Source organism: Ahaetulla prasina, chromosome 6 (assembly GCF_028640845.1).
Source record: "Ahaetulla prasina isolate Xishuangbanna chromosome 6, ASM2864084v1, whole genome shotgun sequence".
In the NCBI taxonomy this organism is placed as follows: domain Eukaryota; kingdom Metazoa; phylum Chordata; class Lepidosauria; order Squamata; family Colubridae; genus Ahaetulla; species Ahaetulla prasina.
Window position 1 is genome coordinate 42,007,207 of NC_080544.1, and position 20,688 is coordinate 42,027,894.

At 35.8% G+C, this 20,688-nt stretch overlaps 1 protein-coding gene across 7 annotated transcripts in view; it reads right to left on the reverse strand.

Annotated features, from left to right (window-relative positions):
• Positions 1-20,688, reverse strand: part of PTPRE (protein tyrosine phosphatase receptor type E) — a 155,122-nt gene that overhangs the window by 81,417 nt on the left and 53,017 nt on the right. For 6 of the 7 annotated variants that reach the window (XM_058187969.1, XM_058187967.1, XM_058187970.1 and 3 more), the window contains one exon: positions 2,912-2,934. The exons of the other annotated variant lie outside the window; for it this stretch is intronic. Coding sequence is in view for 3 of the 6 variants with exons in the window: in XM_058187963.1 (XP_058043946.1) it covers positions 2,912-2,934 (23 nt within the window). In the remaining 3 variants the exon portion in view is untranslated. The remainder of the gene's footprint in view (positions 1-2,911; positions 2,935-20,688) is intronic. 7 annotated transcript variants of the gene reach the window in all.

Consider the following 20,688-nt stretch of genomic DNA (forward strand, 5'->3'; position numbering starts at 1 on the left):
ATTTCCTCGTCTTACAGGAATAGGAAGCCTTCATTCTGATCAGTGATTTAAAAATTACTAGCTTTGCAGCTCACAGTCTCTCCCATGCAGCTGCAGATTCTATGCAATTCTTATTCTTTTAAAAAAAAGTATTAAGAAAAGTCTTGAGTCAAGAAAGGCAGGAGAGAAAGAGTGCTTTAGAAATACAATATACTATTTGAATCTACAAGGACAAAAATTCAGATCTTCCAATTTTTTAAACACAGCTACCAGCTGTGCAACAGTTTTTGCTTGTCACTTTTATTTTAACTCTGAAATGTGTACATCACTTTTTCCCAACAATCATTTCCTACATGACTAGCTTAACAACATGATAAAATTTTAAACTACTTTAACACATTAACCAAATTTTAAACTACTGTAACATAGTAGTTTACTAAAACCAATATTTTTGATGCAAACAGCAGCCTCAGTTCTCTGAATGGAATCATTCAACTTCCTTATGTATCTCTAAGCACGGAAAGGTTCCTCAATTATTTATTTGTATGAAATGTCTTTTCAAAGGGAGAATGAGCAAATCTTAATAAGAGGTTCTAATAATTTTATTCTTGAGAATGAGAGCATTAACTCTCCTCCTTAAACCCTCAAGCAAGATTCTGGAGTCCAGTTCATCACTTGAATTTTCTATGCTTTAGGTTTTCAAACAGTTTCCTTAAAATCCTGGAAACTTAACTACAGTTATCAGAAATCCAAACAGATAGCTTGTCCAATGATTCAGGAGTTCTGGGATTGTAGTCCCAAACATCTGGAATGCATTAAAGCCTATGTTAGAGTCAGAATGAGTATTCTCAACCCACTTATTAAAGGAAATTCTGAGTTCCAAACAAGAAAAAACAAACAAGTACAATTATCAAACATATCACCAAAACAAAAAATACACTGTGAAGCCCCAATAAATCTCACCACACAATTGGCATAGTTCTATATTTCTTCAAATACACAATGCCATTTATTGGAACTACAGAAGTGGGCCTTCTCTGTAGCAGAATGATACATCAGTGACAAAATAATTATCAGTCAATTGCAAAAGGCAGTTTTATTTGGAGCAGCTTACATTCTGTGACAATACCTTTAACACCAACATCTGCCTATCCAAATGCCAAATCCAGCCTAAACATCTGGCTGACTATGCAACCAGCCATAATATTAATGATGCTAACGTGTTTCCCTGAAAATAAGATCCTCTCTTATATTTTTTAACCCTGAAATAAGTGCTTGGCCTTATTTTCAGGGAGGTCTTATTATTTTGGGGTTTCTAGAGCAAGATGGGGTTCCTCTTGCCATCTTACCTGATTTCCAGCTCTGTCTCCCTAACCCTAACCAGAGAAAATGGTGGGGACCAGCTACGCATGTGTTTAAATATTTTCGGGGAGAGCTTATTTTCAAGGGGGCTTATTTTAGCGCATGCGCTCAAAAGCCAATTGGGCTTATTATCAGGGGATGTCTTATTTTGGGAAAAACAGGGTATATCCATCAATACCTTGTTTCCAGTGCCTGGGTTTGGGGGGTGGGGTGGGGAATGGTCTTAATTGCTTTCCTAAAGACCAGCAGGGTTTGGGTCATATATAATTCCAAATGAAGGACGAAGATCCATATTTTCAGGGCCTTTAGAAATACATAAACCAAGCACAGAAGCATAAGATATGTTACACTTCAAAGTTAGGCAAGATCCACAGCAGATCTGTGGATCTGCTCACTGTGCCAGATCTATTGGGTTAGAAAGAAACCATTGAAATAACTAGTCCCATAAGCAATTTAGCCTTGCAAGAAGGACTTTAAAGGTGATAATCAGCTCCTTGAATTGCACTCAAAATCCCACTGAGAATCATGAAACTCTCCAGTGGTGATCCTATATTGGTGTATGTTTTTCAAGGAAAGAGCTATGTAGAGCCTGTTGCAATAGTCCAGTTGGGAAGTGAGTAAGGCATAAGTGAGCACAAACAGTACATCCTGATCTAGGAAATATTGCAACTGGTTGCCAAAATGTATTTGTGCAAAGGCTTTCATGACTATGTCTATCACTTGCTCATGAAACAGGAGCCTTGAGTCCAGAACTGATAGACTAATTCTGACTGGGGTGTGTGTGCATCCCAGCCAGAGTTAAAGATGGCAAATCACTAGATAGTCTCTAAAACCCATGGCCATTTATTTGAACAAAAGCTGATTCTTCCCCAAAGAACTTTATACGCTTCAGGCACCATGGAAGCACATCCAAAGTATTACTTGGACTGTCCAGGACAGGGATGTACAACTAAGCATCACAGAAAAGGGTGGATCTGCCTCCTCCTTGGGGGTAAGATGGCCCAAAGGGGAGTAGTGATGGTAGAGATGGTAAAGATGGTAAGCTCCGGATACAGAGAAGATTTCTACCCACAGACGTTCTGTCCAGAGTTCAGTTGAAGCCTGTTGTTCCAGGCATTGTGAAGGGACATCCACAACATCACTTATTTTCACCAGGATGGAGATATAAACCTGGGCATCACCAAAATAGTGATGATACCTCATCTGTAGCATATTGTTTTTACACACACACATATACACCCAGTAATGGGCTTCAGATCCCTCAGCTGAGATATATAACACTTTTATTTTTCAGTATATTCTGTTGCACGCTTGGGGGTTTGCGTGCATATGTGTGTTTATCCTCAGAATTCACATCTCAACAAAACTCAATACTGCAGAATCTAGCTTAATGAATACTATCTCCACATGTGCTGATCTACAAAATTTAAATATAGTCAAACTGCTGTATATAAATATAGCTCCAAGCTGTTAACTTTATATAGCAATATGAGATGTCTTTAAAAAAGCAAAAAACATTTGAAAATACAGGTGATTAATCTGTAATTGTTAAATTAAACAATGTACTCACCTAATGGAAGACAATGCTATAGGCTGCAAAAAGAGAGAGAGAATAGTTTAAAATGTTATTTCTCCCATTTAAAATACAAAATACAAAATTGTTTTAAACTCATTATGCATACCATTAATTATACATGCAAGTGTTTATCTTCAAGTTAATTAGAAGAAACAATTAATATGCTTTTTTATTTGTGCAACCCAGAGAGAAATAAGAACCTCTCACCATGAAATTTGAAACAGTTAAAGGTACTAATTAATGAAGAGATATATATTTGCTGAATGAACAGCAACATAAATTGACAAAAGAGTTGTTCAGGTAGGGGTGATCACATGATGAAAGGAGGAAATTGAGATTGCGTGTATCAGCCCCTTTCCTAATCTCACAAATTTGCAGACCACTGGGGCTGAACTTAAAATGGTAAATGCGTTTTGCTTACTAATAGATAAATCCAGAAGTTCCCAGTTCAGCTACACTGAGATCTGAAGCATTTCTGTTGTTTTGCATTTCAGTTGAAAGACATTTTGGTGGGCAATCTTACAGAACAAATAGGGCAAGACTGATGCATATCTCCCATCCTTTTCTACTTAGATTATTTACCAGCATGTTGACTAATCTTTCCAGCAATTTCTACCTCCTCTTGGCTACCACATCTCCCTTTGATATCAAGCATCGCATAGGGCAGGTCAGATGAACATATGAAGATTGGGTTAGGTATATTGATGTGGACCAGGGGTCTCCAACCTTGGTCCCTTTAAGACTTGTGGACTTTAACTCCCAGAGTTTAGCTCTGCTGGCTGAGGGACTCTGAGAGTTAAAGTCCACAAGTCTTAAAGGGACCAAGGTTGGAGACCCCTGATGTGGACGATGTTCATACACAGACACCAAGAAACAGTCTGATATCAGATGGGCTTTTTTAGCAAAACAAGATACAGATAGAAACTTTCTCTTCCACCTACAAGAAAGTAGCTATTAGACTGTTAGACTGTGTAGGTAGGAAAATGATTGGAACTTATTTCACTATAAATAGACTTCCATCTGATGCACAGTGGTTGGTGGAATTCTTTTTTTTTTTCCCCTAATGACTTCTTTGGGTTTTTCTTTTCTTTTTATACAAAAAATCTGCTTAACAGAGTTTCTGTGGCCAGCCACTGAAGTCTTCTGCTGCAGTCTGTTGCTTACCCAAGCAAGAGAAGCATGACTTCTAATGAAACATGTAACGAACCTAGGCCAAGAATAATTTATCCTACCTAAATCCAAAGGGTATCATACCTAATTGCACGCACTAAGAAATATTTGGAATTATACTTCTCAAAATAAGTGCTTCATGATAGATAGAATATGAAAAGTAATGTGGTATGCAAAAAAAAATCTAATATACAAAGGAGGAGAAAAATCAACATTTTTTCTGCCTATGGAACCTAATAGTTCCTAATTTTCTAAAGCAGGAATAACTATGATGTCTGATCCATGACAGATATTGGAAATGTGGAAATATTTTGCATAAGCAAGCTTATACCTTATTTTAAAGAATAGACTATAATATTCCTAATAGTGACCATAGAGTATCATAGAGTATCAGTATTTACAAATAACTCAAAGCAGCAAACATATCCAACACCTATTTTCCCCACAACAACGAGCTATGAATAGATTGGGTAGATGAATTGTACCAACAATAAACAACTATAAACTTGGTCTAAAAATATAAATTTACCCCCTTTCTTCCAAGATCCCTAGCCTACCATGATGATATGAATAATACACAGGTAGTCCTCTACTTATGGCCACAATTGAGCCCAAAGTTTCTGTTGCTAAGCTAGACAGTTAAGTGAAATTTGCCACAATTTACAATCTTTGTTACAATTGTTAAGTGAATCGCTTCACTTATTTAATTAGTGACATGGTTGTTATGTGAATCTGGCTTCTCACTGATTGTGCTTGTCAGAAGATCGCAAAAGATGATCACATGACTCAGGGACACAGCAACCATCATGAATACATGCCAGTTGCCAAGCTTCCAAATTTTGATCACATGATCATGGAGATGCTGCAATGGTCGTAATTGTGATAAATGGTCAAAAGTCACTTTTTTCCGTTCCGTTGTAACTTTGAATGGTCACTAAACAAATGGTTGTACCAGTATATGTGAACTGAGCTCTTCACAGTTACAACTCTAAACACCCTTTAGAATATAAAACTCTAAAAAATAACCCTTGTAATTTTCAAAAGCTACGACCCTTAATTTCTTAATGCCTTATGAAAAGATAGCAATAGACTTATGTATCTCTTCACAGTGCTTTATAGTCCTCTTTACAAAGAGTTGTAAAGCTGTGTTTACAGAATCAGCATACTGCCCCCAACAATCTGAATCCTCATTTTACCAACCTCAGAAGGATGGAAGGCTGAGTCAACCTTGAGTCGGATTGAACTTCTGGCAGTAGGAATGCAGAGTTACCACAAGGGTTTAAAATTAATAGATGAAGCTATCAAAGTCACAGAGTTTAAGTTGGTTCCAGAATCTGAAAGTATGTGATTCTCAATGTTAATTGTTCAAGGATACAAGGAAGATTCCATTTTCACATACCTTACTATGAGCTTACCAATATTATCTAAATAACCTCCACGAGAAAAAATGATTGGCTATAAAGATGTTATATCTGATTCAGGGTTTTTTTGTTTTTTTGTTTTGTTTTAGGAATGTTTGTTGCTTCTCCAAAATGCAGCCTTCGGGATTTATTTGTCCATTTATTTTTCATGGACATAATACTCTAGATTTTTACCTACCTACGCTAGTAGAAAAACTTTCAAAACATTGTTTGACAGAAGTATTTTATGCGCACCATTTTCCTTCGTATATCCAGATCTGGTTTTGTATGAGAAAGAGTAGCAAAGAAAAAAAGTAATCTAATGTAATCTATAGCTATATTATCCTTCCTTCCTTCCTTTATAACTCCAACAAAATCTGCACAAAACCTACAAGTTTTTAAAATTTTCTAATCCTTTTTCCTCTTTCTACAGAAAATAGGCCAAGAAATTAAATCACAGAGGTCTGTGGAACTAGGATGATACGAATCCAAACACCAAAGCACCTGAGAGTAGAACAAGAAGCAATGGGTGGAAACTAATCAAGGAGAGAAGCAACCTAGAACTAAGGAGAAATTTCCTGAGTTAGAACAATTAATCAGTGGAACAACCTGCCTGCAGAAGTTGTAAATGCTCCAACACTGGAATTTTTTAAGAAAATGTTGGATAGCCATTTGTCTGAAATGGTGTAGGGTTTCCTGCCTGGGCAGGGGTTGGACTAGAAGACCTCCAAGGTCCCTTCCAACTCTGATATTATTATTATTACTAATGTAATCTGTAGCAATGTAACTACTTTATTATGAATGTTACAGAGTTTATCTATTTTGGAAGTTGTTACTCTGCAGGACACCTGATTCAGTAATTTCAGCTGCATTTGCAGCACACCAAAAGACACAGAGCTAAAGCTCATTTAGCAATCACTCTATATTATGAAGTTTAACAAGCTGAAAATAGTTCCTGGTGAATTGAATGAAATTGATTAGCTCTTCCCTTCCTATAATACAGCTGCCCTCATTACCTATAGTATTCTCTGAAGTCCCAAAGTGCTCTCATCCCTTTGCTAAACCTCCGAGTGACTAACCTTCAATCTGGGATTGTCCCACATATACAATTACGAAGGCAATTTCTTCAGGCCCAAATCATTCATGTAATTACAGTTGATTGTTATGCAATATATAAAGAACATTTCTATAAAAATATTGCTTAATATCTCAAGTGAAAATAAAATGAAATAGTTCATTTTCCATTCCATTATTTCTATTAATCTTTTAAGTTTGGGGTTTTTTCACGTACTGTTTAGAAACCCTGAAATTCCCAGGTATATCAGGCATTAATACAATTGAACGGGTTTAGAGGTATTTCATGAGAAGAGTACTCCACTCCTCTTCTCGCAATAGAATATCTTATGCCACCAGGCTTGAAATTTTGGGCCTGGACAACTTAGAACTACGCTGCCTACGGTCTGACTGAAGCTTAGTACACAAAATTGTCTGCTACCACGTCCTACTTGTCCATGACTACTTCAACTACAATAATACATGGGTAAAAACAATAGATACAAACTCATAGTAAACCGCTCCAAACTCGATTGCAGAAAATATTACTTCAGCAACAGAGTAGTCAATGCCTGGAATGCACTACCGGACTCTGTTGTTACATCCTCAAACCCCCATAACTTTAACCTTAAACTGTTTACGGTGGACCTCACCCCATTCCTAAGAGGTCTGTGAGGGGGTGTGCATAAATGCACCAGCCTGTCCATCCCTGTCCTACTGTTCCCATTTATTCATACTCATTTCTTATGTTTATACTTACACCTGTTTATACTTACATGTTTATATGTTATGTTTATATTTATACTTATTTTTTCATACATGCCTGATTAAATAAATAAATAAATAAATAAATAAATAAATAAATAAATAAATAAATAAATAAATAAATGTAGATGCCTGCTGATGGTCCTTTTATAGCATACAGCAATATAAACCAAATTTCCAGTCCATTATTTATCAGTGGCATAGGTGGTAGATGAGAGCTACTTCGGTGTGGTCCTGGTGTAGAAACAGGAGACTGAGTTTTCTCTTCCTGAGGTAAGTATGAAGCCAGTTGGGAGATATTATTCTTTGAAGTACAAAACAAATCACCAATAATGTGGTCTTTTGATCTCTAATTCTGCAATTTAAAGTATTATGGGGATACAGGGATTTGATATATCATCAGATAAGAACTGACAATTAGCAATTAGGCTTAAGTGGAATAAGGAAGAAAAGTTATCCCTGATGTATTGATATCAAAACTAGCCTTTATTTCTAGAATTGGGAAAATATGCAAGGAAATATTTAGTTTTACAGAAAGATTTTTTGTTAATATTGTCTTGGAACAACATAGTAAAAATTATGCTTTACAATCTTACATTATTTGGTTTATATAGGCTGATATTAAAAATGAAATTTTGCATATATAAATTTACACAGTTCTCTTGACTTACAACATATTTTTTCCATCAAAAATATGCCCAGCTGTTTAATACATTAACCTAGAAAATTACACCTTCTATACAACGTTCCATATCTTTTCTTCCCTGTGTCCCTCTCTCAAACATACACACACAGAGGTCAGAAAAAAGGAAAGGAAGTAATTACTAAACTTCCTGATTCCAAGCAGATGTTTCCTGGAACAGTAACGTACACTGAGTCATGATGATATATAGAATAGCTATATAGGTAAGATACTTAACCTGGTAAAATGTGGTTACAGTGTTCTATGAATACAGTGTCCCCTAGATCTTATATAAACATATAAATTTCAGTTCACTACAAATAAATTCTGAAATTTCATAATTATACTTAAAGCCAGCTATTTACAAATAAGCCCAATCCCAGATTCCAGAATTATCCCTCTAGTCTTCAAGTGGGGTGACCTCAATCATTCCCTCATAAAAAAAAGAAAAAATTCCCTCAAGCATCCTCATTCTTCACAGAGTCAAAAGTACTTGCAGGCATTGAAGTCTGACCTCATTCAATAGCTTGGGCTTGTGAGGTTACTGCAAATAGAACTGTTGAAGGAAATGTGGCATGTATATGACATTGGTCCTACTAGCAGCGAACACTTGAGTAGCCTTTTAAAAAATAAAATAATCCAATCTGACACAATTTTGTTTTTCTCATCATTTTTCCTGTATATTTGCAAGATGCTCTTGTTTTTGCTCTGTACTTGCCCAGATCTACAGCAAAGCAATCAGTACACAATGCAGTGAGTTTTGTTGATCAGGAAGCTTGTTGCAAAACCCAGTCATGAGCACGACTACTCAGCTGGCTTTGTGGGAAGACTAGAACTTGGTTCTTCTCATTCCCCCCACAGCACTCTATCCACCATACCATGCTGGCTTACCTGATTAGGGTTACAGAAGTCTGAAAAAGGATGAACATATTCTCCATGTGGTAATGATAGCTTAAAATCAAATATTATCTTACTTTTTTAGTATCTACAAGCTATCTCTTCTTGAGCAGTTTTGGTGCTGAGCATTCCCCTAATAAGTTCTAAGTGCAAGTTAACAAGCTCAGCTCTGTGACCGTAATTTGTTAATTAGTACCCTCCCACTGGCTTAGCTCTGCCTGAAACTGACAAGACCTCAATCAGTTATACATTTAAGATTTTTGCCTCTTAACCAGCGCAAGCACTATTGAAAAAAACAGCCTTTATGATGCTGGGGAAAAAATATTTTCATCTAAATGTAGATTTAAGTACACGGGAGAGCAGTTTTTTACTAGTTTTTCACCCAGCAGTCCTTTCCCCACTCCCCTCCAATTATCCATGTCGTCCTTTGCATTTTCAGATATCTGGCAACATAATTTCTGACCCTCCTGAGTTGGAACTTTAAAATCTCTTCCACCTTAAATTCTTCCCCTCCCCCTCCAATATAATAGTGTGGCTTAGCTGCCTAAGTCTCAAAGGAATTACTTCAGGATCAGGAAGGAACAGTGGAAAACTATATTTCTAGAGTTTCTGAAAACAGCCAGCAAGAGGTCATAAGATTGTGCTTATAATTACCAGTAACAGACAAATAAACACTGTAGCTATCTTCTTGGCCATGTTTATTACTAGTCTCTAGCCTGCCCCACTGTACTGATAGCACTAGTGAACATATAAATCATTTCCAACTGACATTACAGGAATGTCAGTCCTGCAAACCGATCCCATGTTCTTGTAATATTAATTATAATAATTATATTAAATTTATAATTTTAATAGAGTTTTTAATATTTTAATTTGTGTGATTTTAATCTGTTAATGTTTTAATCACTTTTACTTGTTTTATAACTTGTCAACCTCCCAGAGTCACCTTGGGAGGGGGAGAGATGGGTGCCACAGAAATTTAATAAGTAATAAACATATAATTATAAATATAATTATAATTATGGGCCCGGTAGGCCCATTTTTCCCTCTCACCTGGCTCCAGAGGCTTTCTAGGAGTCTGGGGAGGGTGAAAATGGCCTCCCCCCCACAGGCCCGTTTGCCAACTTCCGGTGTGACCGGAAGCCCATTCTTTGCTGTCCCCAGCCTCCAGAGCCTCTCTAGGAGTCTGGGGAGGGCAAAAATGTCTTCCTCCCCCCACCTTCCGGAAGCCAGAAATGGCCCATTTGCCAACTTCCGGTCTCACCCACAGCCTGTTTTCCTACTTTTGGTGGGCCCAGAAGGCCCAAAAATCAGATGGCCGGCGCACACATGCGTGCTGGAGCTGAGCTCGCATTCCCACTGATATGGCTACACATGCCACCTGTGGCACGCGTGCCATAGGTTCACCATCACAGCTATAGAAGATATATTCATTGTGTTACAGATAAGCCAAAGCCTTCATATAGGTTTATGCAATATCATTTACATTTTTTGTTCCAGCTTTTAAATTTTTGAGGATGTTTCTCCTGGCTTTCTGATTTTGGCCACTCTTTTATTCAACATAAGAGTCACTTGGTCTATATTTCTGTAATGGGTCTCCCTAATCTCTGGTCTTCTCTCACCAAGAATATTAATCTATGTAAGTGTTAATTTCAACAGACATAAAATTTAATATTGCATAAAGTTATGTGCTGTGAACCAAACATGATATTTTGTAAAAGGCCTAAAACTTTCCAAGATGATAATCATGGAGAAAATGAATGGCTAGTCACAAAATAGTTACTCAGAGACATACAGCAAGTCATAAAATAACAAAAGTATAAGTCATGTTTTATAAATAAAAATGAATCATCGCACATCAGTTTCTTGCCAAAACTACCAGGAAGCAATCACAATAATCCATAGCAAAAAAATAATGTGTGCTTCATTTTATTCTTAAACCTGTTTATAAGATTTTTAAGTTTTTCTAGACAAGCAAAGAACTTGCTAATGACAATGTATTATGCAAATAATGGGGAAGGGGAAATGAAACACCCACAATTATCTGTTCCAAATATGAAGTACAGGTTGACAACTCTGAATTACCTAAGCATCACTAACTCCTCCCACACACACTTTCCCTGCCAAATAAACACATTAACAAAATACCTACGAAGACGATTTAAGAAACAAAAAATTGGGAAACCATTATATCCAATATAGCAGGTTAACTCAGATTTTTTAAAGAAACCAAATTATTTATTTTGGTGATACATCAAAGCTATAATGCAAATATTTTTGCAAAAACACTTCTTTTCTTTCCACATATGCATTTCAATTCTGAAATAAATTAATTTTAATTAATTGCCTAATTGGGAACTGTTCATGATGAAGCTTATCAAGTCCAAGCAAAATGCAACACATTTAAAGGGAATTTTAAACAGGCAAAAAATAATTGTAATAATTCATTTTGTAGTAATTTTACAACATTACACCAGCTCCTTTTGGTCTTTAGATATAAAAAAGTAATCTAAACAAGATAAATAAAAATATTTCCCTCTGCACATACAAAAATAAAAAGCTAAAAAAATGAACCCCAAATGTTACATATCTTTAACCAAAAAACCCCACTGTATTTTATTCCAAACTCACATTGTATTAAAAAAACCATACATTCTTTTAAATATTATAATATGGTACATTTTTAATAATATTTTCTCCTTTTTCCCTCCTGCATACTCCTGCAATTTTTGCAAGTATGCAAGAGTGATTGTATGAAGAAAGCAATGGCAAGCTGAAATGCTGAAATGCATCAAGAAAACTGCAGGGATTTGTCCAGACAGTTGCCAGGTTTTTACACTGACTTAAAGACATGGGAAAAGAAGAAATTAAAGGCCATGAGTTATACAAAAGGCAATGAGATTTCTATGAGGTTTCTAGAATGTCTTGCTACGGTTCTGAAATATTAAATTCTATTAAATTCTATATTTCTCTTACAGTATCTAGATAGAGTCATGAAGCAAATTAAACTAGGCACAATTGGACTTTTTAGAGATGAAATCTACATGTGCATGATTTGAACTAGGAATTGACAGTTCTAAAAATTCAGTGAGCCATTATATAAAAATATAACAACTAGTCCACTTCAGTGCCAAATATTCATTAATTTGAAAGAATATAAGAACAAAGTCATATCTAAACTTATAGCCCTGAAGATGGGCTCCAGCACAAGTCGGAAAGCTCGGAAGAGAAAACCTCTGGTTCCGGTGACTGACCCAGATTGGATACTGCAAGATCTTAATTGTTTTAAGCAGAACTATTATTTTGTCCTCACTATCTGGTAAACAGGATATATAAAACAGGACTGTTGTTTACACCTCAGTCTCCAGTGAGATAGGCTAAAGGTTATATTAAACTCCAAAGCTATATCTTCTGTCAACATATCCTTCGGTTAATGCAGATAATTCTCCACTTCTGATTAGAAAGTTCCATGAAACAATTAAACCTTCTATACTTACATGACAAAATTCCAGAGATATACAAGCAAAAGACAAGTTCTGGGAGTTTTGAATTTAAAGCATATGTTGTATTAACAAGTTATGGGCAACAGTCCTTAAAGTGTTTGTTTCGTCCTCTAGAGAGCTGTGAGACAAGGGAATGAGGGTCACCAGAAAATGCCTTTTGAGAGTTGTCTTCTAGCAGGCTTGCTAGTTTTATGCAAAGGTATGCTAAGTATAAAGCAACAAATTGGCTCCATGGCCCTATATGAAACCTGATCAGTATGAGGTTTTGTTGTTGTTTTAAGCGCATTGTATTTCCTTGTGAAAGGGAGATTACTCATGGCTGGAGGCCATACAATTTCTATGCAAAACTATGACTATCCTATCTGGCACTCCCTCTGCAGAGAAGGGGAAAAGGCTATGAGGATGCAGCCCGTAGATAATTGGAAGAGCAAAAGGATTTACAAGCATCAGTCTAGAAAGGAAAGAAGCAATAGACTGTGACTTTTATGTCAATTCAGCTCTACTGGCAGGGAATTGGCAAAGGTAACATACAGCCTGCTAGTATTTTGCAAGCTTAAGTGTGGTTTAAGATAAGTTGATTTAAGATAGGAAAGATCCTTTAAGAATGAAAATATCTGCCTTCGTAATGAAATCCAGATTTCAGGAATTATGCAAAAGCAAATAAGGTTACACTTTCCAATTAACAATATGGTTTTATTTTATCTGTCTGCTTATTTCTAGTGAAATATTTTTTATAATGTCATAAAGTGTATCATTGACTTATTTAATATTTAAATTAACATTTAAGCAGCATATTTATTTCTTACCCAAATCTAATTTCAATGACATTATATTTTATTCATACAGGAAGGGTTCAAATCCACTTTAACTTTTTTAGAATGTTGTGATATTCAAAAACTTGAGAATTCCTGAATTAAATCTCTCTACTTGCTGTACAAAAATAATTTCAACACAAAAACTGTAACATCTCATTTTCCTTCCTAGCTTTAAAAATTAAAGCTGTTGTCTATAATATTCTTAACTTGCTATCTGCAAGTTATAAGTTGCAATTAATTTATCTTCTGATGTTTTCATATCTTTCTATAATTATTCCACTAAGCATTACTTAATCAATATGAAATCTCCTTTTGTATTTCAAGTTATTTACTATACTACAAATTTTATTTCTACTGCTTCGACTTAATCTGTCATTATATCCATCACGTTCAATTTCTTGATACCTCTCAATAGTCATTTTTTTGTTGAATTAGGAAAAAAAAACTTACTTGAAGTATATACAAAAGTGCCTGAGATATTGATCACCGATTATTATTCTTTTCAATGAGTATATCTATAATCTCATACCATGAACTACTTCTTAATTTACATTACGGTTTTAAACGAATTCCTCACCTAAGTGATGATGCAAAAGAGAAGAAACTGGAGAGGAACATTCTTTTAAAAAATTCACAAAATGTATTTTTATTGTTTGTTATATTTATTTTCTGCCAGCTTCAACAAATTATTTCTTCAGTCACAAAAGCTGTTTAAAATGTCTAAATAAAAATATCTTTATTTTGCAAATCATAGATACACCATATCAGCACTATTTGAAGCTAAGAATTATTTTCAATTTGTTAGTAAGCAAATCTTACTAATTTTGAATTTCAGTGCAGCCTACTTCCAAGTACACATGGTTTGGATTGCTGCTTAAATTTGACTAATATGAAAAAAAGAAAAAGGACCAGCAACAATCGTAACTACAAGTATAAACGCAACTGGCATAGTTTGTGACCAAAATAGATGTTGTCATTTTGCTGGCATCTTGGCTGAAGTGATGCACATTGAATTCTATGCAGATGGCAAAGTATTCAATAGCACAAATAAAGTATGGTTCCCACTACAGATAAATAGGATACAGGAATTACACCCTTTCTTAGCTAATTAATCAGGATGAAGCTATTACTTTACTACATTTTAATATAAAGACTTATTTTTAATGAATTATTCAGATTTATTTCAGTACACATCCTACCTTGACAACCTCCTTATTTCCAAGTATTAACATTGCATTTGAAGAGAAGCTAATTTAAGACTAAGTTCAGAAGGTGCAAGCAATGGTATTCTCTGTGAGATTCTATGGAACTCAAATTTGGATTCTGAAGAAGTAAGTTAGAAAGAGTATTGATGCTTTTGAAATATTGTGTTGAGGATAGCTACTAGGAATACCATGGGCAGCCAAAAAACCAAATAGATCATTGAACAAATCAATTCCGAGTTCTCCCTTAAGGCACAATGACCTATTTTGGACACATTATGCAAAGACCTAGCTCTCAGGAAAAGACACTCAATACTGGGGAAAGTGGAAGACAAGAGAAGATTATCATCAGCAAGGAGAATGGATTCAGTTGCAGTGGTGATGGGTGCATGCTTAGACGATCTGAAGGATCAAGCTAGGGACAGACCATAATAAAGGCCATAATGGAGAAAATCTATGTAGTTGTTGAAAGTCGATAATGCCTTGAGCGTATTTAATCAATCATCATGAAAAATATAAGTGATTGCTAAGAGTTGACATTGGCTTGATGACCCATAATTAGTCAATCAAGAATAAAAATAGAAGCTCAAGCCTATAATAAACCATTTATAATGCCTAGTAAAATAATCAAATGTAACACATTAAGCAATAGCAGAGATTCAAAATAAAAAGTATAGTATAGTAATATACGTACAGTAATAGCATGATCACCATAGACTAAGTTCAAGTATTGAACAAAATATTTGAAATGAATACTTTAATACTTTCAAAGATGCAGGAATTCAAAAGTATTTGTTCGATGAGAATACGAAGTGAAAGAAGAAATATGCTTCTTTGCTGAGTATATTTAATTTAAATTTAAAAAATTGTTGAGACTTGACTTTTAATAGGATGTAAGTATTTTTCTATCTCCTAGGGATAAAAAGTGATGCTTCAAATATAATATTGCATGTGAGACAGTCAGCACTGTAGTTGTACTATTATTTCTGTTTTGTCAGAATTAATTTGAGTACCTGTTGGTTGGTGAATTAAGCATCTGTTGCCATGGCTGAGCATGAATATGGAAAGATGAAACTTTGGGATATTCAGGATTATTGGGCTGAAATAAGGACTTAGTGTGTGTGTGTGTGTGCACAAATCTAATCTTAGATTTCTTCCATAAAAATAATTAATACTGTTGGCTTTTAGGGAATAAACATCAAGCCAGTTCACTATGACCAGGATGAATTAATAAAATAAAATTTTAAAAAAATAGGATAAGTAAAGACTGAATGCACCAATTATCACACCAAGCAAGAAGAAAACCTTCTACGCACAAAATCCACCCGTGCCTTCTATAATTTTGTAAACAACAAACTTAAAGACTCTAAACAACTCTAAAAGGACCAAACAATGAAGACTGTATTGATGAAACCGTTAAAGCCAATCTCTTTAACATGTTCTTCGGCTCAGTCTTTATAAACAACAATACATACCCAACATTTCCCAGTTGTACTACAGACAATTACAACGATTACGGTGATCTTATACATACTGATTTTACAGAAGACAATGTTGAAAAGGCACTACGCAATCCAAAACCATCTCTATTATTTGGACCAGATGGACTATGTGCATACTTCTTTAAAAAGCTTTCCACTGCAACTGCAGGATCTTTAAGCATAATTTTTGAAAAATCTTTCAGTACCAGCACCTAGACCCTAGGTGAGGTAAGGGAGACCCTAGCCAAGTTGAAAATTACAGAACAATCTCTTTATGTTTTGTCACCTGCAAAGTCATGGAATCAATCATTAACCAATCTATTACCCTCCACTTAGAGACAAACAACTTACTTTCTAACTAACAATTTGGTTTCAGAAAAAAATTATCCTGTAATTTACAACTACTACATCGCAAAAACATATGGACTATACATCTCGATCAGGGCAAAGCAATAGATGCAGTTTACATAGACTTCTGTAAAGCTTGGGATTCAGTGGTACATGACAAATTACTTCTAACACTAAAATCCTATGGCATTTCTGGACTCCTAAATAAATGGATAGCTACCTAGATAACAAGTGGTCAAAATAGGAAGTGCTCTATCAAATCCTGTACATGTTAATAATGGTGTTTCCCAAGGCAGTGTTTTAGGTCCAGCATATTTGCGATCATATTAAAAGCAACTGTGTTCTCTTCGCTGATAATGTTAAACTATTCAGCTCCACCGAAAATGCAACTACCCTTCAAAAAGACCTTGACTATGTGTCAGAATGGTCTAACAAGTGGTAACTTCAAATCTCAACCAACAAATGCTCTGTCTTGCACATCTGGCAAAAAAAAATCAAAACATAAAATACAAATTATATGGACATGACCTTGTAGATCACCCTCACTCTGTCAAGGACCTTGGAGTACTCATTTCTAAAGATCTAAGACTGTAACAACATTGCCCAAAAGGCATTAAGAGTTGTTAATTTAATCTTGTGTAGCTTCTTCTCTGGTAATATTGTACTACTAACTAGAACATACTAAACATTTGCTAGACCAATTCTTGAATACAACTCATCTGTCTGGAACCTTCATTGCATATTGGACATAAATACAATTGAGAGAGTCCAGAGATATTTTATGAGAAGAGTCCTCCATTCATCTACCTGTAATAAAATAACTTATGCCACCAGACTCCAAATTTTGGGCTTAGACAATTTAGAACTACGTCAACTTCAGTCTGACCTAAGCATAGTACATAAAATTATCTGCCACAATGTCCTACCTGTCAATGACTACTTCAGCTTCAACCACAACAATACACGAGCAAATAATAGATACAAACTCAAGGTAAACCGCTCCAAACTCGATTGCAGAAAATATGATTTCAGTAACAGAATGGTCAATGCCTGGAATGCATTACCTGACTCTGTAGTTTCTTCCCCAAATCCCCAAAACTTTTAACCTTAAACTGTCTACTGTTGACCTCACCCCATTCCTAAAAGGTCTGTAAGGGACGTGCATAAGTGCACTAGCGTGCCTACCGTCCCTGTCCTAATATTCCTTTTTACTTACTCTTTTCCTGTATTCAAATTATGTTTACACTTTTACCTGTTATCTTATATATGCTTGACAAATAAATAAATAAAAATAAAATAAATAGTATCACTTGCAACTTTATCTTACTCAAGAAAGCATAGCTGAAGGATAGCTTAGCGAAATCTGTGAGCTGTGAGCTGAGCAACTCTATGTGTATTTATTTCCCAATATAAGTTTTTTTTGCATGCAAAAGAAAGATAAAAAATTCAGTATCAGTATCGAATGCAAGAAAGTCTATTACATTACAGGAGATAGTAAATCAGAAGAAAATAAGGTAAAAAATGATTATTTTCATATAATATAATTTTAAACAATAGATAGCTAGGTATGGCTCCACATTTCCACAGTACTTGCAAAATCTATTTTTTAAAAACAAGTCTTGATCATATGTGGCCTAACAACTTTCTAAATTGAAAACATTACATATACAGCCCTTATTCAACTACTTGCTTTTGAAAAAAAACAGCAACTTGAACGGATAAATAAGTCTGTTTTCATGTCAACAGTTAAATGTAAGCATCTTTTTATCCTCTACCCCGCTGTCTTCTGAGAAACTTCTGTGAACTCAACATGAATGCTTCCTCCACATGAAATAACACAGCTGTATTCATTTATAAAACAAAAACACCACTGTAGGAAAGTATGCTACTCTTCACTTCGTTGGGTTATCAGTCCAACAAAAGGGTAATGTTAAAAATGGAAGGAACTCTATCTGCAAAGGTCAAGCACTTGTTGAAGTAAATCTTCAGTGCTTTTGTGACATACTAAACTTTAGATTTCTGGAAGCATTTTAAAGACATGCTTCAGAAGGCATGTTAGCATAAACAAAGCATCTTTCCTTGGAATGTTAACACAACCAGATTTTCTGGAAGGCTCGTTGGCCTGCTTCAAGGCTGAGCATGATCATGCACTGAAAGCCATGCAATCTTTCCAAAGGATGCAGTGTCTTTAACATTTGGTTGTTATGTTAGCGCCAGCCTACTTTGTGAATGAAGCACCATTCAAATGCTGGGCAGAGTACTGCAAAACATTTCTGAATTAACACAGGATACTAATAGAGATATCATTGTAAATATGAATATGTTAAATACTGTCTTAAAGTTGTCTTAACTGTTTTAACTTTATATCAATGGCAATTGTCATTTCATACATCAAATCCTTTTTCCTTTCATAAATATATATTTGTAAATTTGTAGTACTCATTCAAGAGTGCATTCTACTTTTATTTATTTATTATTTATTTATTATTTATATTTCTATACCGTCCTTCTCCGAAGACTCAGGGCGGTTTACAGCCAGAATAAAATAATTACATAAAAGTTAAAAAACAGAATAAATCTTTAAAAATCTAATTCAATTGGCTGAAATTTAAAAATAGTGAAATAAAATTATAAAACACAAGCCCCAATAAAACCCCCGTTAAAATTACCATTAGGTCAGCCCTGCTCAATGAAACAAAACAGTCTTGAGCTCGCGCTTAAAGGTCCGGAGGTCAGGGAGTAGACGTAGCCCCAAAGGTAGTTCATTCCACAGGGAAGGTGTCCCCACAGAGAATGCTCTTCCCCTGGGAGTCGCCAGCCGGCATTGCTTAGCTGATGGCACCCTGAGGAGGCCCTCCCTGTGAGAGCGCACAGGTCGATGGGAGGTTATTTGTGGCAGTAGGCGGTCCTGTAAGTAACCCGGTCCCAAGCCATGGAGCGCTTTAAAGGTGATAACCAACACCTGAATTGCACCCGGAAGACCACTGGCAACCAGTGCAGGCTGCGTAGGAGAGGTGTTATATGGGAGCTACGAAATGCTCCCTCTATCCCCCGCGCAGCCACATTCTGTACCAGTTGGAGCCTCCTGGTGCTCTTCAAGGGGAGCCCCATGTAGAGAGCATTGCAGTAATCCAGGCGGGAGGTAACGAGGGCATGAGTGACCGTGCATAAAGAATCCCAGTCCAGGAAGGGACGCAACTGGCGAATCAGGCGTACCTGATAAAAAGCTCCCCTGGCGACGGCTTCTAGCTAGTGATCTTCTAGCGACAGCCGTACATCCAGGAGAACGCCTAAGTTGCGAAACAACTCCCTGGGGGCCAACGACTCGCCCCCCCCAGTCAGCGATGGGACCAACTGACTGTGCCGGGACGCGGGTATCCACAGCCACTCTGTCTTCGATGGGTTGAGTCGAAGCCTGTTCCTCCCTATCCAGACCCGTACGGCCTCAAGGCACCAGGACACCACATCGACGGCTTCGACTCTTCAATGTTTTTGTTCTTCAATGTCTTTGTTGAAGAATGTCTTTGTTCTTCAATGGTTAAAGCAAGCATCTACATTTTAAGTCACGGGTATCAAACTTGCGGTGTCACATTGCTGTCACGGGATGTTTCATATTTTTCCCATTCATGGAGCTGGGATGGGGGTGGCCTGCGCATGACGCATCCAGCCCATGGGCCGCCAGTTTGACATCCCTGTTTTAAACAAGCTGTGTATATATGGAAAGACCATATATGACAAAGGTAAGTATGCACTTCCTTTACATTCTATTTCAATAAAGAAGACTAGTGTTTTTTACATGATAGATATCATAGTCTGGCTTATGACAGAATGTCCTATTAATTTATTTTAATTTAACGAAGTTTGTTACCAAGAGAGAATAAACTTTCTAAGCTTTCTTCAGACCAGTCATACATCTATATATCTTGCTCATCTTTTCACCTTTTAAAAAATTAATTTTTAATGCCCTGCTATAAATTTTGTTTACAGGAAAATTTATGCAACTTCTTTGGTTTCTATGTATTTTCTATTTCAAGGTTGCAACTAACTGTTCACAGACCTGTGTACAATATTATCTCTAGTTTGTAAGCTAGTTATAAGCTACTTAAAAGATCAGTCTCTTTTTTGTATTTGTATTCCAAAACTCTTAGAGATATTTTTTTTTCCAATGATTGATCAATAAAATAATATACTATATAGTACTATCTAGTTGTTTTACTAGGAATATTTATCACAAAACATATTTCAGTAATCCATGAAATTGATTCTCCAATAAACATATAAAAATGTTATTAAATTACATTTTACATTCAATGATCTCACTTTCCTACTCTACGTTTTCTCAGTATTAAAAACTATATAAACCGCAATAGGCACATATTTAAATTCTTATTAAAACTGCCATCCATAAGATGATTTTCAAGGTTGCCAATATCCTATAGATACCTTGCATTTAAT